We start from the raw sequence: 16,939 nt of genomic DNA, 5'->3' as shown, positions 1-16,939 counted from the left end.
TTATTATTCCCTTTATATTCGACGAGAAGCCAGTCATGACCTTCATACTGAGCAGGCATTCAAAGAAGATTTCTTTCTCTTCTTTCGTAAGAGTGTAGCTGGCAGGACCTTTATACTGCTTCGGAGGCATGCCGTCTTTTTCGTGCAAACGTTGTAGGTCCTCCCGTGCCTCAGGTGTATCTTTTGTCTTCCCATACACGCCCAAGAAGCCTAGCAGGTTCACGCAAAGGTTCTTCGTCACGTGCATCACGTCGATTGAAGAGCGGACCTCTAGGTCTTTCCAGTAGGGTAGGTCCCAAAATATAGATTTCTTCTTCCACATGGGTGCGTGTCCCTCAGCATCATTCGGAACAGCTAGTCCGCCGGGACCCTTTCCAAATATTACGTGTAAATCATTGACCATAGCGAGTACGTGATCACCAGTACGCATGGCGGGCTTCTTCCGGTGGTCTGCCTCGCCTTTGAAATGCTTGCCTTTCTTTCGACATTGATGGTTGGTCGGAAGAAATCGATGATGGCCCAGGTACACATTCTTTCTGCATTTGTCCAGGTATATACTTTCAGTGTCATCTAAACAGTGCGTGCATGCGTGGTATCCTTTGTTTGTCTGTCCTGAAAGGTTACTAAGAGCGGGCCAATCGTTGATGGTCACGAACAGCAATGCCTTTAGGTTAAATTCCTCCTGTCTGTGCTCATCCCACGTACGTACACCGTTTCCATTCCACAGCTGTAAAAGTTCTTCAACTAATGGCCTTAGGTACACATCAATGTCCTTGCCGGGTTGCTTAGGGCCTTGGATGAGAACTGGCATCATAATGAACTTCCGCTTCATGCACATCCAAGGAGGAAGGTTATACATACATAGAGTCACGGGCCAGGTGCTGTGATTGCTGTTCTAATCCCCGAAAGGATTAATGCCATCCGCGCTTAAAGCAAACCATACGTTCCTTGGGTCCTTTGCAAACTCATCCCAGTACTTTCTCTCGATTTTTCTCCACTGCGACCCGTCAGCAGGTGCTCTCAACTTCCCGTCTTTCTTACGGTCCTCACCGTGCCATCGTATCAACTTGGCATGCTCTTCGTTTCTGAACAGACGTTTCAACCGTGGTATTATAGGAGCATACCACATCACCTTCGCAGGAACCCTCTTCCTGGGGGGCTCGCCGTCAACATCACCAGGGTCATCTCGTCTGATCTTATACCGTAATGCACCGCATACCGGGCATGCGTTCAGATCCTTTTATGCACCGCGGTAGAGGATGCAGTCACTAGGGCATGCATGTATCTTCTCCACCTCCAATCCTAGAGGGCATACGACCTTCTTTGCTGTGTATGTACTGTCGGGCAATTCGTTATCCTTTGGAAGCTTCTTTTTCAATATTTTCAGTAGCTTCTCAGATCCTTTGTCAGCCACAACATTCTCTGCCTTCCACTAGAGCAATTCCAGTACGGTACCGAGCTTTGTGTTGTCATCTTCGCAATTGGGGTACGACCCTTTTTTTTGATCCTCTAACATGCGATCGAACTTCAGCTTCTCCTTTTGACTTTCGCATTGCGTCCTTGCATTGACAATGACCCGGCGGAGATCATCATCATCGGGCACATCGTCTGGTTCCTCTTGATCTTCAGCAGCTTCACCTATTGCAGCATCATTGGGCACATCGTCTGGTTCCTCTTGATCTTCACCAGCTCCCCCCGTTGCAGCATCACCGTATTCAGGGGGCACATAGTTGTCATCGTACTCTTCTTCTTCGCCATCTTCCATCATAACCCCTATTTCTCCATGCCTCGTCCAAACATTATAGTGTGGCATGAAACCCTTGTAAAGCAGGTGGGAGTGAAGGATTTTCCGGTTAGAGTAAGACCTCGTATTCCCACATTCAGTGCATGGACAACACATAAAACCATTCTGCTTGTTTGCCTCAGCCGCATCGAGAAACTCATGCACGCCCTTAATGTATTCGGAGGTGTGTCTGTCACCGTACATCCATTGCCGGTTCATCTGCGTGCATTATATATAATTAAGTGTCCAAATTAATAGAAGTTCATCATCACATTAAACCAAAGTATATACATAGTTCTCATCTAACAACATATAGCTCTCCAGAGCATCTAATTAATTAAACCATACATTGAAACTATGTAAAACATTTCAATGCAAAAACAAATGCGATCATAATCGCAATCAAGGTAACAATTGATCCAACGGCATAATGATACCAAGCCTCGGTATGAATGACATATTTTCTAATCTTTCTAATCTTCAAGCGCATTGCATCCATCTTGATCTTGTGATCATCGACGACATCCGCAACATGCAACTCCAATATCATCTTCTCCTCCTCATTTTTTTATTTTTTCCTTCAACAAATTGTTTTCTTCTTCAACTAAATTTAACCTCTCGACAATAGGGTCGGTTGGAATTTCCGATTCACATACATCCTACATAAATAAAATCTATGTCACGTTGGTCGGCGTAATTTTCATAAACAATAAATGAACCAATAGTTATAAAGATAATATATATACCACATCCGAATCATAGACAGGACGAGGGCCGACGGGGGCGGATACCAAAACCATCGCACTATATAAGATGCAATAATAAAACTAAGAAAATAATACAAGTATCTATGTAAACATACAAGTAAGAATATTTTTTTCCTTTCAGAAAGAAGATAAGAACAAGAGGCTCACCACGGTGGTGCCGGCGATGAGCTCGGCGCGGGTGATCGACGGCGGTGAAGACGGGGACGAGGCGTGACGGACCGCTAAACCTAGATAAATATTGAGGAAAATGCAACTTGCAGAGAAGAAAGCTTAAGTAGTGTGGCTCGGGCATTTCATCGAACACCTTGTGTGCATAGGAGGTGAGCTAGAGCACCACCAAGCCCTCTCCCCCTCGGCCAGAAAAAACAGAGCAGTGTGCTCTGCTCTTACGCGAGGGGGTATATATAGGCACCTCATTGGTCCCGGTTGGTGGCATGAACCGGGACTAAAGGGGAGCCTTTGGTCCCGGTTCAAGCCACCAACCGGGACCAATGATGGTGGGCCAGGAGCGAGGCCCATTGGTCCCGGTTCGTCACACCAACCGGGAACAAAAGGTCCAGACGAACCGGGACCAATGGCCCACGTGGCCCAGCCGGCCCCCTGGGCTCACGAACCGGGTCCAATGCCCCCATTGGTCCCGGTTCTGGACTGAACCGGGACTAATGGGCTGACCCGGCCTGGACCTTTGCCCCCTTTTCTACTAGTATACTAGCACAGGCGCCAGGGCATGAATACCAAGCTTCAGATGAAGATCTCTTTATTCCAGAAGCACCACATTGAATCTTCATCCTTGTGAAGCTCTATACACCTCAATTGCGATCCATTCTAGCAGTTTTGTGCCCAACTACATTACCCTTCTTCGTTGCTCTTTTATCTGCAAAATAGATCAATCCATAATCTAGTGGCACACTATCTTGATTAGTGTCATTGGATCAATAAAGTTTTTCTTATCCAAAATCACCCCATAAAGCAATCTTTAGGAGAGCTTCTGCCCCCGCGCCGCTCCCTCCCCGGGGCGACACGGGCGGCGACCCCCGTCCCTCCCGCAGCCTCCCCTCACCAGCCCCTCTCCTCCTCGCCGTCGCTGGTGGCCTCCGGCAGGCAAAGCCTGCGCGGAGCCGTCGGCGGCGGGGTGCTCTCTGGCTGTTGCTCGCTCGGGAGGAGGGGATCTCGCGTGTGGGTGGCGGCTATCCGGCGTTCGGCTCCGGGGCAGCGTCCTTGCTCGCAGTGGAGGCGGTCTTCGGCGTGCGGCGCGGCGTCTGGTCGCGGTGGTGGGCGCACCGTCGCGGTGCGCGAGGTCGCGGTCGTCGGGCCTGTTCGGTCCCGATCCGATCTGGGATCCGCGGGCGGCGGCTGGCGCGGACGGTGGAGGGAGGCTCGGCTCCTCTGTTGCGCGTCTTGGAGGCCTCCTGCAGCGTCTTCTCCGGCTAGGTGCCGTGGTGGTTCAGGCTGGGGCTTCGGCCGGCCGGCTGCTGATCTGGTAGCTCGTCCGGTGAGTTGGGGTGGGGTGGCGGCCCTCCCTCCCTGCTAGGGGCTCTTCTGTGGCGCTGCAGCGGCAGTGGGTTGCTGGATCTGGCTTGTTTCGGCCATGTTCGGCTCGTCGGCATCTGGCTGGCGGCGAGGATTGTGGTGGCTCCTGCTTGGCCATGGCGCGATGGCTTCGTGGGAGGTGTGCGGGTCAGCGGAGGTGCTATGCGTGGGGGTGTGGGTGTTGCTCCGGGCGAAAGCTTTGCCGCGCTCTTGCCGGCCGACAGCGTCGGCGTCTATGGACGTCGTTTCACCTCCTTGGAGGCGCCGCCGTGGAGTCCACCCTTCACGCACCCTTGGATCCAGTTCTTCGGGCGAAAGCCTAAGACCCAGTTGGGTCGGGCGACGGCGTCGACATCGTCGCTTCCCTCTTTGGGGCGTCGCGTGGAAGAACTTTGGATCCCGTTTGCACGCTCCATGGGCTGGACGCTCGCGACATCGCGGTCGGCAGGTGTTCGTCCGGCGATGTGATTGTTCTGCGCGGCTTCTTGTGTGGCAACGATGTGGCTTCGAGTGGAGCTGGCTTGCTGATGGGTCTTGGTAGTCGGTCTCTTCCGGCGTGTTCGAGGGGTCGCCGCTCTGGCGCTGGCTCGGCGCAAGCCCAACGCTTTTCTCCTGCAATGCTCGTCGACAGAGTCGGAGCTGCCTAGTCGCCGGTGTGTGTGGCTGACTGTTTGGCATCGACCGGCGCAGGCCTCGATGCTTGTTTGTGGTGAGGGCTTCTTCGCTGGTCGTCGATGGTGGAGTCGGAGTCGCCCTCGCGGAGGTGTGATGACGATGACACCGGGTTGCAACCTCGACGATGCTTTTCTCTCTGGCGGCGTGTGTGCGTTCTTGTGTGGGTTGCCAGGTCACCCTGTGTGCCTTGTTTTTCGGGCGTGTTGTAACGATTTTCACTCGGTTTTTCATTAATTAACCTGGCTATTCTCTTCGACCTTTTTTAATGAATCGGACCATAAAGGACCGCGTTTAACAAAAATCACCCCATCTCTGCACTTCCATAGTGTCTAGAACAGGGCAGAAACACCAACTAACACAAGTTTTTTTATATTCTTTGGAAAAAGTTTTAATCCAAGGTCCCAGACACTCCTCAATATTAGAGGGAGTCTTTTTTAGACCAAAAGTACATTGCATAAGACTCCAAATTAGAGCTGCTGCAGAACATGTAAAGAACAAGTGATCTACTGTTTCATGTTTGCCACAGAACACACATGTTCTTTCCCCTTGCCATCCATGGATATATGACACTAATTAATACACAAATACACAGGACGTAATCCATGGATATATGAACTCGTGAATACATCGTCAATCAGGTGAATGAATGCTATCCTTCAGAGAAACAAAAACAAATCTGAAGAACATTCGAGCAAACTATAGTTACAAGAGATTGATACACTGTACATACTTTTCAGTACAACCATGCGACTCCCGTACTAGGTGTAGCTGGCGGCTACCATCTTGGGCTCGATGTACAGGTTGCGCCTGCAAAGCGGGCACGTCTCGCTCATCTTGAGGACTTGCTCCAGGCACGCGCCATGGAAGACGTGGGGCTTGCCGCAGCCCGGCCACGCGGCGAGGTCGTCGCCCTCCAGCAGCTGCCAGCAGACGGGGCAATCCTCCCCGGCGGCAACAACCCTCCTTCGGTTCGCCGGCTGCTCACCGACGTCCGTGCAGCACTCCTGCCCGGCTGCAACGACCTTCCTCTGCTTTGCCGGCCGCTCGTCGGCGTCCCTGGTGCACCGCACCGGCTCTGGCAAGTGCAGCTCCATGCCGGTGAAGCGCCCGGGCCACGGCTTCGCCACCATGCCCTCCAGCGCGGCGCACATGTGCCGCATGCTCGCTAGCGTGTAGTCCGCTCGCCGGAGGAGGCCAACGTCGACGAACACCTCGACGCGTCTTGCTCCCGGCGGGACGCTCACCTTCGACGCCAAGCTGGACCATAGCTCCTGGAGCTTCTTCCTGAAGCCATGGGGGTATATCAGCAGGCCCAGCGACGATCCGGCCCACTCCAGCGACCTCGCCGTGTGTTCGCCTGTGGCTATGAACCGGAGCTGGTGCTCTTTCGTGCTCCTGCGCGCTTCCACGCCGCACGATGATGGCGAGAAGCGGGTGTAGCGGAAGAGCACGAGGATCTGCATGAGGTCGGCTTCGTCTTGCCTCTCCGTGGCGGCGACCTGCATGAAGCCGGCCGTCTTCCCAGCGGCGGCGAACCGCGGCGCCGAACCTCCCTCGAGGACGAACTTGCTGGGGTGTACCATCTGTAGCAGCATGTCATTGTGGGCGCTGCTCTCCATGGCCTCTTGTCCGTCAACCTCGTCGTCGCTCTCCTCCTCCTCGCCGCTGCTGTCATCTTCGTCGTAGTCTTCCGAATCCGAACCCACCGACTCGTCGTCCTCGGCCCCGCTGTCGTCATCGTCGTCATCCTCCGACGACCACAGCATATGATCCTCTTCGTCCTCCAACGGCGGAGGAAGAACGTAACCGTCGTTGAAGAGACCCTCAAACCGAACGGCGACCGCCACATCACCAGTGGGGTCGCCGCCCTGTCGCCTCACGCGAGAGCAGAAGAGATCGAGGCCCATCACCAGCACCGGTCGCGGCAGCTCCGCGCGCGGCCTCTCGGACGACAGCGACGCGAGCTCGAGGGTGCCGTCGACGGTCTTGACGTAGGCTTCCACGACTTCGACGCGCTGTCCGCCGCCAGCTGCGCTCGGCGGCGGGTGGACGAGGGACACGTGGGTGACGACGCCGCGGCGGCCGTTCAGCACGGGCGCTGATCTCAGGGTCTCGCCGCCCTTGACCTCGACGGACCAGCGGAGGTCCATGGTCGGATGGAATCGAATTAGCCAGCTAATAATCTCGCGTTAAGCAAAATCGTGCTCCTCGTCTGCTTATATGGATCGCATAATTGCACTGTCACAAATCGTTAATTAATCGTAATCCGCATTTTAAGTGGATTTGTTTTCTCAGGTTACTCTAGACTAGAATGGCACTCGGAGTGGATTGTTTACAAGGTATTTTTCTTGTTACGTGCAACGTTTTTCTTTCTACTTCATCTTCTTTTAGGGTAAAACCCAACTTTATTCATGAAAATCCACATAAAGTGGGATACATCTGATATCATGAGAAGCACCAAACCAAACATGGCGTCTTGAACCTCTAGAAAAAGAAAACTTGACTAAACGATGTGCTTCAACATTGACAACACGACTCTCAAACACAAAAGTACAGTGCAAAGGAGGTGCTCTCAGATTAATCTCGCTAACAGTCGCTCCATACGTTCTCCTAGCATTTTTATTGATGTCAGATACCACCTGTTGGCAATCCGAAGTCACCACCAGGTTTTGGATTCCAAGATCCTCTGCAAGGGCCAAGGCCTCCCGACATGCCATCGCTTCAAGGGAGGCTGGGTCCGTGACCCCTTCGACAACAAGGGCTGAGCTACCCATGTAATTTTCTTCTTCATCTCTGCAAACATCCGCAACTGATCCTCCCCTTCTACCTGCCACTCCCGCATCCACATGTATCGTGAAATGTCCTATTGGTGGGTTCCTTGGCCGTGTATGCGCCTGAACGTGTGTGACGACTGTCGCCGCCCCTCTTTCGTTTTTCTCATTAACAATACCAAGGTCAGCTATAAACCTTGTGATGAAACCATGAGTCGTATGGGGACTTTGGAATATAGCTTCATGAATCGCCTTACGCCTGGAGTGCCATATGGTCCATAAAGTTACGGCAACCAACACAAAATCCTCATGAGATAGCAACTCCATTAGTGTGAATAACCACTGCTTTGCCTTGGGCTCTGATGTTTCTATGATTTTATGTGTAGTCTCCTCATCCATGAGAGCCCAAACACTTCTAGACGACGTGCATTTCAAGAGTGAATGGCGCCAGGAGTCACGGACTCCGCACAGGCCGCACTGTGGAGAGTCGGCCATATGACGGTGAGCGCGAACATCATTTGTCGGAAGTGAGTGTTTCGACAATCTCTATAAAAACATCCGTACTTTGCCCGGCACTGCAGTTTTCCACAAGGTTTTCCAAACCTCCTCCTCGGCCCTGGAGCTGGATGATCCTGGGACTTCCTCAAGCCATGCCTCTCTTTGGTTCCTTGTAGCGACGAGCATGTTATATGCTGATTTCACAGAAAAAGACCCATGCTTTTCGTAGTGCCAAGACCAAAACTCATCGACATTCCGTGTGCACAAGGGTATCCCAAGTATAACCTGTGCATCCATCGGCATAAAAGTTGTTTGGATAAGCTGTTTATTCCAGGACGCGGTCACACTGGTAATGAGCTCGGAAACCATAGTGGGAGGGTTCGGTGTGATGCATCTATATGGCTGCATCATCTTCTCTCTAGGTAACCAGTTTTGCGTCCATATATTTGTATCTGCACCATTGCCAATCCGCTTGATCAGACATTGTTTCAATATATCTCTTCCCTCTATGATGGCGCGCCAAACCTGGCTCGGGTGGCTTCCCAGCACCGCTTCCAAGATGTTAGAGTTCAGGAAATAAACGCTTTTCAGCACACGTGCACTTAAAGATTTCAGATTGTTGGAAATTCATCCTCAGAATCGATCACATAAAATTGCACGAACACACGCGCACACGAAACTGATAGCCAAGGGTACGTCTCATACCCTCTAAATTCCTCTTTATTGCTTTTCTCCTCTTTTCTCTGTGTACTTTTCACGGTTACAAATCTCACGCACCTGCCCATCTATATATAGATGCTGGACCTGACTCCACGTCACCGACCTGAACTCAAAATTCCTAATCTACACGGACACATACTAACAAAGCTAACCGGACTCAGCCTAGTCCTACTCTAATACAACGACTGGACTCCTAACAGGACTGACGCTTACAAGACTAACCAAAACTCGCTCGGACAAGCACACGTAGCACAAGCTGCTTCATCTAGTACTAACTCAATTTACCTAATCTAATCACCATATGTTTGGATTACTCCAACATTCACCCCCTAATCCAAACATTGTTTCAATATATCTCTTCCCTCTATGATGGTGCGCCAAACCTGGCTCGGGTGGCTTCCCAGCACCGCTTCCAAGATGTCAGAGTTCAGGAAATAAACGCTTTTCAGCACACGTGCACTTAAAGATTCCAGATGTCAGAGTGTTTCTACTTCATCTAATACATCGTTTTGGAAGGGCAGTGTGCACTTTGTTTCATCTATCTTCTCTCTGGGCTGGAAATGGTACTTCTCTTCACTTCTCTGTCAAAACTGGGAACAAGACTCATTCTCTTTCTTGAGTCTGTCTCTTTCTTCATTCTCCTTGTTGAGTCATCACTCTATTTGTTCGTTGTTCATTTATTCACAGTTTCGTTCTACCAGTCCTGGATCTGTTATTCATTATTTTTACTCAGGTTTTCATCTTTTTTGTTTTTCTCACTCGGCTTTGCTAGTCATGGTATTTCATTCCTATAGCTTATTACCCTCATTCTCAATTATTCTAGCTAGTCACCTTTCATTACTTTTCTCCTGCCTTTTTAGTCTAAGTATAATGGAAATTATGCTTAGAGATTTGGTGTTCACGCAAAGCATTTTTCCGGTTGTCGTAGCAAAGCCATCTCTAATATTGCATGATGATATTCCTCCTCTGTTGCAACTATGTGTATGTATTTGTGTGTGTGACACATACTCCTTTCATCCTGAAAATATAGTGTGCATTTCATTCTTTTAAAGTTAAAATTTGTAAACTTCCACTAAATTAGGATTAAAATTTATCAAAATTTATAACACAAAAAAAATACCATTAGATGCATCATGAAACAATACCATATAGTACTTGGTTCAAATTATCTGAAAATATATTGTCCATTCGTTCCATTATATTTTCATATAATAAATATATTTTCGTATACTCTCTCCGTTCCAAAATACTTGTTGTGGTTTTAGCCATGACAAATATTTTGGCACGTAGGGAGTAATAAACATCTAGAATATAACAAATACTCCCTCTATTCCATAATTTCCATATACTACCTCTGTTTAGGTTTACTGGCCCCCTTCGTATTTGTATCAAATTTTGACCGTATATTTAACTAACAAAATATAAGTTGTATGTCACAAAATTTACATTGTTGGATTCGTATTAGAAAGAGATTTTCAGTGGTACATTTTTTGCAGTATAAAACTTACTTTTAGTAGTTAAATCAAAGGTCAAAGTTTGACCCAAAATACAATTGAGACTAATAAACAAGGCTGAAGGTAGTGATAATTATTGGTGGTTGCGTTGCTTGATGGCTGTGTGGTGACTCCCGATGAGATGTCGGACTGCGGTGGCGTCGATCTAGGCCTTGTGCTCCAGCCAGTGATTTACGGTACAACGCTTGTGCTGGCTTCGGTGTGGTGGTGGTGTGTTGGGACGTCATTCCCCACATAGGTGCTCGATTCTCCCGACGAAAGTCATGCTCGACTATGGTCGGGACTGGTGGCGAATGATGTCATTGGGTGTGATTTTTCTTGTTGGAGGCGTCACCGAGGGGATTTGACATCACTCTTAACCTTAAGATATTGTCTCCCGGTGAAAATCATGTCTGATGGTGGCACCCATGGTGTCATTACTTCATTGGAACTATTTTCTTGGAGCCAAATCTTGTGATGGAGCACCAGGTCGGTGGTGGTGTGGATGTTCTGAAGCACGTAGTGATGTGGTGAGCGTTGATTCATTGGTTCGCTCCGCAACATTCCCAACGCACCGACCCAAACAACCATACGGGTGTTAGGTGGGATAGTCGGGTGAGGTCCAAGAAAGACGACCGCCTCTGCCTGGTGGCCAAACATCAGTTGCCAAAACCAGCACATGAGCTGGCACGCACACATATAACTGGGCTAGCTCCTCATGCGACAAACACCTCTACCCCATGAAACGACACACGTAGGGCAAGGCAAGGGCCGCCAGATGAGGCATCTTCGCGCGTGGAACCTTAGGCCGCCCATGCTCAATCAGGCAGTAAGGAAGGTGCCAGGCAGACAACGACGCGAGGTGCCCCAAGAGGCGGGTACTCCAACAATTTTTATAAGAGTAATACCACTCTCATTTTTCAGATACCAAGAAAACAAAACAAACAAATAAATGGTAGGACTAATTGTGTAACAGACATCTTGTGTTTCAGGCTAATTTAGCATGTTGCATGTGGTGGCCCTGCTAGTAGAATGCCCGTGCGTTGCTACAGACTATAATGCATATAAATGAATCAAACAAATAATTAAGGTAGTCTCCAAGATCAAAACTCATGCTCATTTCTCCTTCATACGTCCGGTCAAGTTCGAACATCAAATGGGTGCCCAACGGCCTCTCTAAAATTATGTGGTTAATCCGGGCTCCCTCAAATCTAGCCCATATGTGGGGAGAAATATGCATGGTTGTCCGGACTATCTGTCATGTTATCTCCAACACATGGTCCCAACACAAAAACATCACCCCACGATGCACCCTTCCTTTTTCCTGCCGACCCCTTTCCCACTCGGTTTCCCGCCGTAGCGGGACATTTATCATTGAAGCCCTCTCCTTTAAAAACGGATGCCACCCACCTCACCTTCTCCATGGCGCTCTCTGTTGGGGAATGTAGTAATAATTTAAAATTTTCTTACGTGTCACCAAGATCAATCTAGGAGATGGTAGCAATGAGAGAGAGGGAGTGCATCTTCATACCCTTGAAGATCGCTAAACGGAAGCGTTGCAAGGAACACGGTTGATGGAGTCGTACTCGCGGCGATTCAAATCGCAGCAGATCCATCTAGCGCCGAATGGACGGCGCCTCCGCGTTCAACACACGTACAGCCCGGGGACGTCTCCTCCTTCTTGATCCAGCAAGGGAAGAGGAGAAGTTGAGGGAGAACTCCGACAGCACGATGGCGTGGTGGTGGAGCTCGTGGTTCTCCGACAGAGCTTCGCCAAACTCAATAGAGGAGGAGGAGGTGTAGGAGGGGGAAGGGCTGCGCCAGGGGCTGAGGTACGTGTGACGCCCCAAGACCGACGCTCCAGACGCCTTCCATGTATTTCGTGGTCGCCGTGTGTTCCATTTGTTTGTTGCATTCAACATCGCATCATTCGCATTGCATCGACACTCGTTGCCGTCATTGTTTTAAAGCTTGCATATGTTAGTAGTTGCTGCATTCCCCCTTCTCCGTTGACTTTTCTCAGACCAACCGGGTTCTCGTTTCCCTCTTGTTTGATCGCCTTACCTATCTGCACAGCCATGGACCCCCCTTCGCAACCTTGCGTGCGTGTCCGAAACTCCCCCGGACCTGACCCGCACAGTCATTTTAGATGGGTCCAGATCAACACCTAACATCCTGCAAGTATATGTAGTTTCTTCGTTGGACTCCCCTAACCCATTTTCCTGACTGTCAGATTGCGATCGGATGACTTCGAAGCCCCCTCAGACAACAAACCTAGCCCTCCATGCTATAAAAAGAAGGCCTAGGCCTCCATATTTGGAAACCCTACCCTCATCCTCGAAATCTGCGCCACCGCCAGCCTCCTCCACCCCCTCAGTCGCCACATCCCACCTCTCCACACGCAGGCCCTCCAAGCCCAGATCCAGGCCCGCTCGGGCCCGGGTCAATCGCCGCCGCCAGGGAGCTCCCACAGCCTCCCGAGCTCCTCCAATGGAGGCAACCACATGTGCACCCGTGACCCAACCGCCTTGCACCTCTCGCCGGCTTCCTTGCTGGAGACCAGGTTGTGCCGCCCCTCGCCGTCTCTCTCCCTTTGGTTGCCTCCCTCTCTTTCATGATCAACCACTCTCTCTGTCCCGGTTGCGCAGGTACCCCCATGGCCGCCATGCTCAAGCTCCGCCTCGACCCTGTCGTCTAGCCGCCAGGTCTGGCCGGGAACGGGCTCCCCGCGCCTGGATCCGCCACTGCCGCGTCGTCCTAGAGCCCTTCGTCATTGGAATCGCGCTATCGCTGGTGCCCCTCCATCGAGCTTGCTCCACCTCGTTCGGTGCAGCCTCGTCGCTTCCCCTGCCTCGCGTTGACCTGCGCCGACGCCTGCCTAGGCCGCACCAGTGTGACACTCCAAAAATTTTGATTTGGTTTTGATCAAAATCTTTATTTTATTTGGAGGAGGCTATTTAAATTTTTTATTAAACCCTCTCCCTCTCAAAACTTTTATGACAAATATTTTGGTACTCTTCTCAACCTTGATTTTTGGTCTTGAGAACTTTTCATGTTGTCTTGACTCTACTCAAATTTATTTTCTGAATTTCCTTCTATTAAAAAGAAACCCTAGGGATTATGGGTTATTCTTTTCCCCATTCAAAATTTCCTCTTTTGCCATGTCACATTTTGACATAGCATTCCAAAACCCATCCCTGCCTTAGATCAAGGCAAGACCCCACCTCCCGCAAGTTTCAAGCCATTTTTGTTTTCTATTCAATTTATTTTAACCTCAAAACTATTTCTGTGATTTGTTCTGGACCTAGGTGATTTGCAAAGGAACTACAAGTTTCCTTTTGAGTTTTAACTCCAAAAAAACTCCTCTGACTAGTCCTTAGTACCTCCAACCTAGATCCATCAAGATCCACTTGTCCTCAGTTCAAAAATTTCAAATTTTTCCCACTGCAAGTTTGGACCAGAAATGCCATTTTCGGTGAAATCCATATTTTTCCTTTTTCAAAAATTCTGAGATAATTCATGCAGCTTCCAGATACACCAAGAGGCCACCTCACCGAAGATCAGCTCCAGAAAAATTTCCCACATGACAAAAACATTTCATCGAACACCTGGCATGCACTGTTTCTGTCTGAATTCAGGAAAAGTTCAGAGATTCAGTGTCTGGGTTCAGTCAACAGTGTCATTTCGTCAGAACCCGTTGACAATCTCGCCAGTAGCCTCCTTGGATTAATGCTCACTGCCCCCCCTCCTTATCCAGTGCGCCACACACTCGCTTGGCCGGGTGCGGGCGTCGGTGGCGACGTGGCTCGCCAGCTCCGGTGTCTTCTGCGGTGGCAGAGCCACCCGTGGCGGACAACAGAGGCCGGCCCTGCCTTTCGGCGCCGTCCGACACCGCCCCAGCCACCAGAGCCCTCCGCGTGTCCACCCCCTCCTCTGTGCACGACTGCGGCACCGTCGCCGTGGCCTGGCAAGCACAGAGCGTGCTCTCTGCCGCCGACGGGACCGCGAGGCGCCGTTCCATCGAAACCGCGGAGCAGGCCAAATCCCACCAAGGTTAGCGTTTGAGTGGAGCCAGTGGATCATCACTAAGCTGCCCAATCCCCTAAATGGCCAGTTCAACCTCTGCACAGCCGTAGCCATCGCCGGAGTTATCCCGTTCTCGGGCACCGCCTCGGGCCGGCTATAAAAGGGGGCCTCGAGCTCGATTTCGACCAGGCATCACCCCTACACCTCTCCAGAGCCACGCCCAGCCACTAGGAGGACCTCGAGGGGGTCTTCTTCTCCGTCTCCGGCCGCCCCGATCCGCTTCGGGCTCCGGCACGATCCGTGCCAGTGAGGGCACCCACGCCTCCCTAATGCTGCCCGTAGCCTCCTAGTGCATCCACACTTCTAACCCACGCTCCAATTTGAAGCTTGCAGCTCTGCTTGGAGAGAATCAACCTCACCCGAACCACCGTCCGCCGGAGTTGGGGCCGCCGTCGACGTGGTGCTCGCCGACGCTCAACTCCACCACCCACAGGTGCGGAAGAACACGGTGAACACGTTGGTACCCTCCGATCCCCTTGCGTCGCCGTGGATCGCCGCCGGCGACCACCGGGCGGCCCTCGGGCGCCAGTGCCCTATTCCGGTTTTCAAACCCGACGGGTGGGACCTCCCCGTCAGCTTTTTCTTTTTTTTGAAACGTTTTCTGAAAATGCCTTCGGGCAAAATACGTCTCCCCTCTGGACTGACGTATTCTAGACTGAAACGTTTTCTGTTTTTATGAAGTGAACCCTGGAAACTTTCTGTTTCATTACAGAAAGGTACCTATACTAAAACCCTTATAACTTTTAAACAAAAGATGATTTTAACTTGAAACTTTTTCTGTCATCTTTATTTTTCTGTCTAGTTTTTTGTCATATTTATTTGAAAAATATTTGGGATACTTTTTGTGCACGCACGGTATTTGTGTAGTATCTGATTTTCTTTAATACGTAGATACCGGAGGAGGTAAAGGAGACGCGTACTTCGCCGAACTAGACTCCGACTTCTCCGAACCAGGCAAGCATGTTTGAACCTTTTATATGATGAGTGTTTCGCATGTTTGCTTGAGTAGTTTTTCTCATGGCATGTTTATATAAGCATTTGCGAATGTTATGTGCATGCAAGACAAGCTACAAGTGAGCTTCGAAGTTGGATGTGTTCTTATGATGATAAGATAACACGATCATGTGGTGACATGATGGGTTGTAGGCTGGTATTGTTGAAGCATGCCAGTTTTATGTCAACCGTGAACTCCAGTTTTAACGTGGGTCAAGTCTCGATCCCGTTCGTTTCCCCTTCGTGCTGCCACATGTTTTCTGCGAAGGGTGCGGTTTAGTAAGTTGCAAACCTCTTTCCTAGTACACACCAAACAGAGAGACCGTGATGAGGGTTCCATGGCCCTGGATTAAAGCCAGTCATCCGGTCAGGGGGCATGGGTGTTTCCGGTTGGGACCGAGAGGGGGGCACCCCTTAGAGCGCGCGATATAAATTTGATCCCATGCTATTCGAGGTTGTAGCCTCCCCGTCTTAAGGTTTTTCTTGAACGTCGCCGAGGGTGATCCCTGGCAACGGAATGTGGAATGGGTGTGTACTGGTTAGACGTGTTTCTTCTAAAACACCGTAAACGGAACTAGTCCTTGTGACTACCGAAATCCGTTGCTGTGGTAAAGAGTACAAACTCTGCAGAGTCAAAACCATCCGAGTATCCATGTCCACGAGCAAGGACTTGGACATCATCTCTGTATCAGTTTTAGTCTCAGTGGCAAATCTCAGTGTCAACCCCAGAGGCAGCCCCCGGAGTATAAACATAAAACCGAGAGTGGTAAACTCGGCTGAAGGTTATTTATGTGAATGGACTAACCAGTTTATTATTATACGCTGAGTATTTCCTTGCGATGATTTAAATTCATGAGCTATTTAAAATTCGAATGATAAACTATAAGCCCTTTATGTGATGTCGCTCAGACGTCCGACTGTGGCATCTTTGTGATTTATTTTCATTATAAGCCCTTTTCGAGATGTCGCTTAGACGTCCGACTGTGGCACGTTCTGTTATTTACTTTTCAATATAAGCCCTTTATGAGATGTCGCTTAGACGTCCGACTGTGGCACGTTCTGTTATTTACTTTTCAATATAAGCCCTTTATGTGGTGTCGCCTCGACGCCCGACTACGGCATGTTAATTTACTATTACCTTTCGAGGCGTCGCTTCAGACACCCGATCGGTCTTCTGTTATTTTATTGGGATTTCGGGAGGACTACCGCCTGACTTCCTTTTATTTATCGTGCATTACAAATCTATTATTTGATTGTGCATACTAACCTGCTCATGTGCATCATGTTTACATTTGTTATATCTTATGTCCGAACTGTCTTGCGAGTACATTCAAAGTACTCACCTGACTTGTTGATTTGGCCAGATGTTGACAAAGGCGATCTTATGGATGAAGAGTTCGATAGCGAGTCCGACGCCTAGAGGAGTCCCAGTTAGTCACGTGCGACCCTAGAGTTGTTCACTTGTATTATACACGCTTCCGCCACCCGAATAAAAATCATCAAGCCTCACTCCGACGCTTGATGAGCTGTAAGCTTTCAGAGTCATGTCACTCCCTCACTGTGACATATCTACCACCACCTTTATTTCGAGTCAGTAGTTATGTCACCATACCCTTGTGTCAT

At 49.9% G+C, this 16,939-nt stretch overlaps 1 protein-coding gene across 1 annotated transcript; it reads right to left on the bottom strand.

Moving 5' to 3' along the window:
- Nucleotides 1-5,513: 5,513 nt before the first annotated feature.
- On the bottom strand, nt 5,514-6,905 carry LOC125516831 (uncharacterized). The gene has a single exon (XM_048682131.1). The coding sequence runs from the start codon at nt 6,903-6,905 to the stop codon at nt 5,514-5,516; it is 1,392 nt and encodes a 463-aa protein (XP_048538088.1).
- Between the last annotated feature and the right edge of the window lie 10,034 nt (nt 6,906-16,939).

This window comes from Triticum urartu, chromosome 1A (genome assembly GCF_056163025.1).
Source record: "Triticum urartu cultivar PI428250 chromosome 1A, HENAU_Tu73, whole genome shotgun sequence".
Classification (NCBI taxonomy): domain Eukaryota; kingdom Viridiplantae; phylum Streptophyta; class Magnoliopsida; order Poales; family Poaceae; genus Triticum; species Triticum urartu.
The sequence above is the reverse complement of the archived record's forward strand: the minus strand, read 5'-3'. Positions and strand labels throughout refer to the sequence as shown.

What these genes read in the sequence shown, in the direction of transcription:
- LOC125516831 (XM_048682131.1), bottom strand. Translation starts at nt 6,905, where the DNA reads ATGGACCTCCGCTGGTCCGTCGAGGTCAAGGGCGGCGAGACCCTGAGA.